We start from the raw sequence: 8,728 nt of genomic DNA, 5'->3' as shown, positions 1-8,728 counted from the left end.
AGTTGAAAAGGGAAAAAAAAAAAAAAAAACAGCTCCTTCCTGAATCCTAGCACAAGGGTCTTCCAGCTGCTCATTCTTAAAGTTCTAGGTGTTTTACCACAAATTTTCAGCACACAGTTCTCACGTGCAAAGGCTTCAGGAAGATTAGAGCTCCCTAACTGTTCAGCATAGTCTCCTAGAAACCACACTTGTGTTGGGCAGTATTATGTCTTTCAACCTTTCTAACATCTCACAGATGGTCAGAGTAACAGTCTACTACCATACCCTACTATTGCCATTCAACAGATTCAATAAAAGAGGCTCAGAAAGATTAGGAGAATGGTTCAAACCTATGCAGCTAATAAACTGTCCATCTGGGTTAAATGTCTGGGTATAACATTTCCTGCCCAAACAGGTGCCCCATTAGGAAACAAAGAGGCCAGTGGGAAATCAAAGTAGGAATCACCCCCATCTGCTTCTGCTCTGTGTAGTATTGCTGCTTCACCAAAGTTCTATATCTTGGAGCAAACAAATTATGAATCTATGGTATACATGTGGTCTCTTCCTCCTAACCATGACCCATCTGAAACACTGCAAAAAAAACTCAAACTTTTTTAAAGCTCCAGGAATTATCACTACTTTAAGAAACTTGTGTTAATTCCTTCTGCATATACATCAGTAACTTCCTACTATTTCATACTAAATGACACTGGCTACTGTCATAAACTCAGTCTTTCTCAATTTCTCACTAAGGAAACTCTGGAGAAGAAAATATTGTTGAAGATTCTCAATAGCACTGACAGCTGGCTTACAGTCTGAACCTAGGAAGGACTTCTAAGGATAGCAAAGGTTGGAAGACTGGAATGGAGAAACACAAATAGTGACCCATGCATGCATTTCTGCTGGCCTGAAGGACATAGAGAGAGTGCACTTCATTCCTGCCTTACATCATATCTTCCTGTCACACACCTACACATTCATGTGCACATGCAAACACACACACACACATACACACCATTTGCTTAGAAAGGTAATAAAAATCATATTGGGTTTATTTTAATTTTTCCAGCTTTATTCAGTTGTGGTTGACAAGTAAAAATTGTATGCATTCAAGGTGTACAACATGATTTTCTGATATGTGTATATGTTGTGAATGATCATCCTAGTTGACCAATCAGAAGAAAGAATCTAGGAGTAGAAGACAGGACTTTTGAATTTATGCAGTCAAAGGAGAACACGGGGAGGGGGAAGAAAAGGGTGTAGAAATCCTGTGTGAACAACAGGATATCATTAAAAGAAACAGTCTAGAACTATTGCAGAAGGAGAAGAGAAGGAAGTGGGGGGGGGAGCCTATTTAAAGAAAGAATGGTTTCAATAAAAAATTTAAAAAAAAAAAAAAGAAAGAATGGTTTCATGTTTACCAAATATGGGGAGATATTTGGACATCCAAGTCCATAAAGCTAATAGGTCACCCAAAATTTCAGCATGAAATTATCTTCTCCAAGACTGTTATAATACAACTATTTAAAAGCAAAGACACTATATGTTAATAGAAAATTTAAAAAATAAAATAAAATAAAAGCAAAGACAAAGAGAATTTTAAAAGCAATAAGAGAAAAAAAAATTCTCACAAACAAGAGACCTCTAAGGCTATCATTGGCTCTCTCAGCAGAGACGCAGAGACTTTCCAGACCAAATGAGAGTAGAATGGTATATTCAAAGTGCTAAAGGAAAAAAACTGCCAACCAAAAATACTTTATCCAACAAAGTCGTCCTTCAAAATGAAGACAAAATACAGACCTTCTCAACAAACAGATGCTGGTAGGGTTCCTCACCACTAAACTGGGCTTAGAAGGAATTCTAAAAGGAGATCTTCAAGCTGAAATGAAATATATACAATGAAATATTAAATTATTGGCCATGAAGAAGAAGGAAATATTGCCTTTTACAACTTCACAGATGGACTTATGGGTATTACGCTGAGTGAAAAAAATCAGAGAAAGACAAATATTGTATACCTCACTTATATAGAGAAGCTAAAATGCCAAACTCATAAAAACAGAGTAAAGTGGTGGTTGTCAGGGGCCAGAGTTGGGGAAAATGGGGAGCTGTTAGTCAATGGGTACAAACTTCAGTATAAGATGAATAAGCTGTGGTAAAATCATGTATAGCATGATGATTACAGTTAATAATGCTGTTTATTATATACTTAAAAGTTTCTAGGAACATAGACCTTAAATGTTCTCTCCATTTAAAAGGCAATTATGTGAGGTGATAAAAGTGTAAGCTAATCTTATTCTAGCAATCATTTTGCAATATATGTGGGTATTATATCATCACATTGTATACCTTAAACTTATTCAGTGTTATATTATCTGAATATGTTATATTCAGTGTTATACCAATTATATCTCAGATAGCTAGAAATTAAAATAACACAGTTTTAAATATTTTTTAACTTTAAAACTCTACTGGAGAACACAAAAGAAGACATCCACAAACAGAAAGACAAACCATGGTTTTGGATGGGAAGACTCACATCATTAAGATTATGATTCCTTCTAAATACTTATTATGAATATAATATGATGTCAATCCTAAATTCTCATGAGGATATAGAATAGGAAGAGAAGTAAAACTAAATCTAAAGTTCATGTGAAGAAACAGTATCCAGCAGAATTTTGAAAAAGAAGAACAACAAGAAGGAACTAGCCTTTAAGATATGAAAGCATTTTTAAAGCTCCAATACAAGAAACAGTGCAGTCCTGGCTATTCTAGAAACAACAAAGGGATATAATGATAATTAACTACACAAAAAAACAGACTTTTATATATCAGAACACAAACACAATAAACAAAGTAAAAAAAAAAATGACATGTGGAGGGAATCTACAATTCATATCAGAAAGGGCAAATCTTTATATATAACCTGTCCTTGGAACATAATAAAATGGACTACAATCTAAATATAGGAAAATGATAGAAGCAGTTTACAGAAAATACATGGCTTTTAAATATATAAAAATACACCCAACCTCAGAAATAATAGAAGTGTAAATTAAAATTTTTGGATCTACCATTTTTTCAACTATTACATTAACAAATTTAACAAAATATTTCATGGGAAGGACAAAATTGTTGAGAGTACAAATGAGTACACATTTTATGAAGGGCAATCTGATATTATCTATCCCTTTAGAAATTCCCACATTTGAACAAGCAGTTTCATTTCTGGAAATAAATCCTAGTTTGGTTGCACAAACTTAAATCAAGGTTAGTTACTGTAACATTATTTAAAAACAGTCCAAATACTTATCAGTAGACAACTTTCATAAATGATGGTGCAGCCATTTGGTGATTACCACAAACTTTATAAATAAGACTCAAAGCCAACTAAATATAAAATATTCCTATACACACACACACACACACACACACACTCACACAGAATAAACTAAACAATAAGCTATCTAACTTGCAAAATATTTTAATTTTAAATTTTTAAATAATTTCTGATAGCCATTTGTATGTTTTCATTGGAGAACTGTCTGTTCATATCTTCTGCCAATTTTTTGATATGCTTGTCTGTTTTGTGTGTGTTGAGTTTGAGGAGTTCATTATAGATCCTGGATATCAACCTTTTGTCTGTACTGTCATTTGCAAGTATCTTCTCCCATTCCATGGGTTGCCTCTTTGTTTTTTTGACTGTTTCCTTTCCTGTGCAGACAAATGGCTATCAGACACATGAAAAAAGTTCATTATCACTAGCCATCAGGGAGATTCAAATTAAAACCACATTGAGATATCACCTTACACCAGTTAGAATGGCCAAAATTAACAAAACAGGAAACAGCATGTGTTGGAGGGGATGTGGAGAAAGGGGAACCCTCTTACACTGTTGGTGGGAATGCAAGTTGGTGCAGCCACTTTGGAGAAGAGTGTGGATATTCCTCAAGAAATTAAAAGCAGAACTTCCCTATGACCCTGCAATTGTACTCCTGGGTATTTACCCCAAATATACAGATGTAGTGAAAAGAAGGGCCATCTGTACCCCAATGTTTATAGCAGCAATGGCCACGGTCACCAAACTGTGGAAAGAACCAAGATGCCCTTCAACGGATGAATGGATAAGGAAGATGTGGTCCATATCCACTATGGAGTATTCTGCCTCCATCAGAAAGGATGAATACCCAACTTTTGTAGCAACATGGACGGGACTGGAAGAGATTATTCTGAGTGAAATAAGTCAAGCAGAGAGAGTCAATTATAAGGTTTCACTTATTTGTGGAGTGTAACAAATCGCATGGAGGACATGGGGAGTTAGAGAGGAGAAGGGAGTTGGAGGAAGTTGGAAGGGGAGGTGAACCATGAGAGACTATGGACTCTAAAAAACAATCTGAGGGGTTTGAATTGACAGGTAGGTGGGAGGTTGGGGTACCAAGTGGTGGGCATTATAGAGGGCACAGATTGCATGGAGCACTGGGTGTGGTGAAAAAATAATGAATACTGTTATGCCAAAAATAAATTTTAAAAAAATTTTAAATAATTTCTGATTTACATAACATAACATTTATATAACATAAAAGAAGTTCCAATAACACAAAGAATTATTGTATACCTATAACCAAATTCCCCAAATATTAATATTTTGCCGAATTTTCTTTATCATTCATTCTCTCCATAGATAGGTAGGCAAACAGAATTTTTCTGAAATGTTTCAAAGTTGATGACATAATAATGCCCATTTCCAATCTGAGGACATTCTCTGACATACATGCACTACAGTGATCAGAATCAGGAACTAACTCTGATACAAGTCCATCATCTCATCTTCACAACTTGTGCTCCCTAATGACCTTCATTTAGTACAGAATCCAATCAAGGATCACAGGTCTCATTAAATTATCTATAGCTGTATCCAGAATCTTTAAGTCTTCAATCTCTTGTTCATACTTTTGAAGAATGCAGGCTATTAATTTTGCAGAATGTTTTTCAATTGGGGTTTGCCTTTGTCATGGTTAGACTCGGATGATATATTTTGGGTAAGAAAACCACAGTATTTATATTATGTGCCTCTCCAGTCTCAATACTAGTGATGTTTACTTGAGTAATTATTTAAAGGACGTTCTTCCAGTTTTCTCTACTATAGGGTTATATTTTGCCTTTTGCAATTAGTAAGTATCTTGTGGAGGGATACTTTGAAACTATGTAAAATCTTGTTTCCCATCAAGAAAGTGTTTAATGACAACTTTCAAGTTGTCAAGAGCACTTTCACAAGGAAGGTTATTACAATCTTTCATAGAATCAATTTAACACTCTACATAAAAAATCATTATACCTCTTAGCACAGAAAATTTACTGTAACAGGTGAGTCTAATAGAATTTCAGAATTCTGTTCAAGAATACTTCCACAAAATACAAATCAAAATCACAATGAGATACCACCTCACACCAGTCAAAATGGCTAAAATTAACAAGTCAGGAAATGACAGATGCTGGTGAGGATGCGGAGAAAGGGGAACCCTCCTACACTGTTGGTGGGAATGCAAGCTGATGCAGCCACTCTGGAAAACAGCATGGGAGGTTCCTCAAAAAGTTGAAGATAGAATTACCCTATGACCCAGCAATCACACTACTGGGTATTTACCCCAAAGATACAAATGCAGTGATCCAAAGGGGCACGTGCACCTGAATGTTTCTAACAGCAATGTCTACAATAGCCCAACTATGGAAAGAACCTAGATGTCCATCAACAGATGAAAGGATAAATAAGATGTGGTATATATACATAACAGAATACTATACAGCCATCAAAAAAATGAAATCTTGCCATTTGCAACGATGTGGATGGAACTAGAGGGTATCATGCTTAGTGAAATAAGTCAATCAGAGAAAGACAACTCTCACATGATCTCCCTGATATGAGGAAGTGGAGATGCAACATAGGGAGTTTGGGGGGTTTGGGGGGTAGAAGAAGAATAAATGAAACAAGATGGATCAGGAGGGAGACAAACCATAAGTGACTCAATCTCACAAAACAAACTGAGGGTTGCTGGGGGGAGGGGGGTTGGGAGAGGGGGGTGGGGTTATGGACATTGGGGAGGGTATGTGCTATGGTGAGTGCTGTGAAGTGTGTAAACCTGGTGATTCACAAACCTATACCCCTGGGGATAAAAATACATTATATGTGAAGGAACCAGGTGGTGGGTATTAGAGAGGGCACGGATTGCACGGAGCACTGGGTGTGGTGCAAAAACAATGAATACTGTTACGCTGAAAAGAAATAAAAAATTTTTAAAAATACATTATATGTTTATTAAAAAATAATAATAAATAAATAAATTAGAAAAAAAAAAAGAATACTTCCACAGTGGGGCTGCTGGGTGACTCAGTCCGTTAAGGATCCGACTCCTGATTTTGGCTCAGGTCATGTTCTCAGGGTCCTGGGATTAAGCTCTGCATTGGGCTCCACACTCAGAGCAGGATCTCCTTCAAGAATTCTCTCTCTCTCCTTTCTACGCTCTTCCCCCTCACCCTTACTCTTTCCCAAATAAATAAATCTTTAAAAAAAATACTCCCATAGTGTTATTTATAGCAGAAAAAGATTAGAAACAACCTAAACATCTAACATAAAATGCCTAATCAAGTTACAGAACATCCATAAGAGGAATTATCTTAAAAGTGATTAGAAGAGTTTCTGAAGATGAGACTCTTAGAATTACTCTAGAAACAACAATTACTCTAGAGATAAAAGCCCTGGGAACTTTCCTTCATCTCATTCTGCCCCTTCAGTTTGGACTCAGCACCCCTCCACACACACGATCAATGCCAAGACTTGGCCTCTATTTCTTATCTAGCTTCATTGTCCTGATCCACAGCTTCTTCATGGCCTTCTTCACTTCGGCATTTCTCAAGGAGTAGATGACAGGGTTGAGGAGTGGGGTGATCACTGTGTAGAATACAGCCACTGTCTTGTCTATAGACAAGGTGGTAGAAGGCCTTAGATAGATGAAGATGCATGGCCCAAAGAACAAGGTAACCACAGTGATATGTGACCCACAGGTGGAGAGGGCCTTGCTCCGCCCCTCAGAGCTTCGAGTCCTCAGATGGAGCAAAATGGCCATATAGGAGGCTAAGATGATCACAAAGCTGATCACAGACAAAGTCCCTCCATTGGCAACAATCAGCAGACCAATTAGGAAGGTGTCAGAGCAGGCAAGTTTGAGCAGGGGAAGGAGGTCGCAGAAATAGTGGTCAATCACATTGGGACCACAGAAGGGCAAGTGAAAGATTAAAAGGATTTGGGCAAAGGAATGCACAAAGCCCCCAGCCCATGCCATTCCCACCAGGACAGCACATACCTGCCGGTTCATGATAGTGGTATAGTTGAGGGGCCTACAAATGGCCACATAGCGGTCATAGGCCATCACAGTGAGCAGGAAGATCTCAGTGCCACCAAAGAAGTGCATAAAGAAAAGCTGTGTCATGCAGCCCCACAGAGAAATTGCTTTCCTTTCAGCCAGCAAATCCTTGATGAGTTTGGGAGCTATAGTTGAGGAGTAGGAGATCTCCACAAAGGACAGGTAGCTGAGGAAGAAGTACATAGGGGAACCAAGACTTCTGCTGGTCATGACCGTGAGCACAATGAGGAAATTCCCCAGCACAACTGCTAAGTACAAAAGCAGAAATAGCACAAAGAAAAGTTTCTGCACCTTCTGATTGGGAGAAAGTCCCAGGAAAATGAATTCAGTCACATTGTGTGTATTAGCCATGAAGTCACCAGAGGAGGCAATGATTAGGGTAGGGTGATCTGAAATGAAACAAAAGACTGCTTCATCAAGTGCATGAATTACATAATAATCCCTTGCAAATCTGAAAAGTTTGTGAGCTGGATATTAAAAGATAAGTAGAAGTTAGTTTAAGTATAGAAGAAGGGAAGATCATTCCAAAAAGTAAGAAGAGTGTACAAAGCCACGAAAATCCACCCAACTGTAGCTGAAGTAAAGGGCAGAAGAGCAAAGATAAAACTAGAGGCAGAGTTTATTACCACTTCCTGAGGGATGGTTATGCACTTGGGGGTTTATCCTGCAGACCATGGAGACTCATCAGGAATATTAGTCAACTGGGAAGTAAAGTCACTTTGTATGTAGAAGTTGGACTAGTGTGAGCAGACCAGCAGAAGGGGCACCTATTAGGAGACGAATGCCTCCTTGGATGATGGTGGCAGCAAGGACAGTGGTGCTATTTCCATGTTACAGGTCTCTGTATGGCTTTTAAATGCTTTTAGCTGTCTTTTGCCAGCAGCTTCTCTCCCTCCCACTTCCTTTTGTTCTCTGTCCATTCTTGGTTTGCAGAATATCATTCTAACCTCTCCACTTACCCTTCAGACCAGAAAAAATGTCTCTTGACTCTCAGCATTCATTCTTATTTTTCCTTCTTCTAATTCCCTCCTTCTACTTGGTCACTTGGTGACCTCATCCCTTTCCAAGGATCTAGTTCCATCCATACACCGTTCTTCTCTTCACTAATACCTCCTATCATATGTCCCCTAGTGGCAAAAGAAACACAAAACACCCTCTGGCCAGACGGCACACATATTCTCTGACACATTCTTCTCCACATCCAGCCTTCCAACACCTTGTGGCATCACCAATATTGTGCACTGACTGATTTGCACACTGTCCTCAGTCATGCTGGACTTAACCCAAGGTGGCTGAGGTCTGTATGTATCAAAACAGTCCCTCCTACA

General features: G+C 38.1%; 1 protein-coding gene across 1 annotated transcript; it reads right to left on the bottom strand.

The window, feature by feature from the left end:
- Positions 1–6,821: 6,821 nt before the first annotated feature.
- Positions 6,822–7,751, bottom strand: LOC132008382 (olfactory receptor 4X2-like). Its single transcript, XM_059386920.1, has one exon. It carries the CDS (start codon positions 7,749–7,751, stop codon positions 6,822–6,824), a length of 930 nt encoding a protein of 309 aa, XP_059242903.1.
- Between the last annotated feature and the right edge of the window lie 977 nt (positions 7,752–8,728).

The sequence above is a fragment of the Mustela nigripes genome, unplaced genomic scaffold (assembly GCF_022355385.1).
Source record: "Mustela nigripes isolate SB6536 unplaced genomic scaffold, MUSNIG.SB6536 HiC_scaffold_148, whole genome shotgun sequence".
Taxonomy (NCBI): domain Eukaryota; kingdom Metazoa; phylum Chordata; class Mammalia; order Carnivora; family Mustelidae; genus Mustela; species Mustela nigripes.
The sequence above is the reverse complement of the archived record's forward strand: the minus strand, read 5'-3'. Positions and strand labels throughout refer to the sequence as shown.

Bases quoted from the DNA above. Each gene is read 5' to 3' on its own strand.
- LOC132008382 (XM_059386920.1), bottom strand. From the start codon at position 7,751: ATGGCTAATACACACAATGTGACTGAATTCATTTTCCTGGGACTTTCT.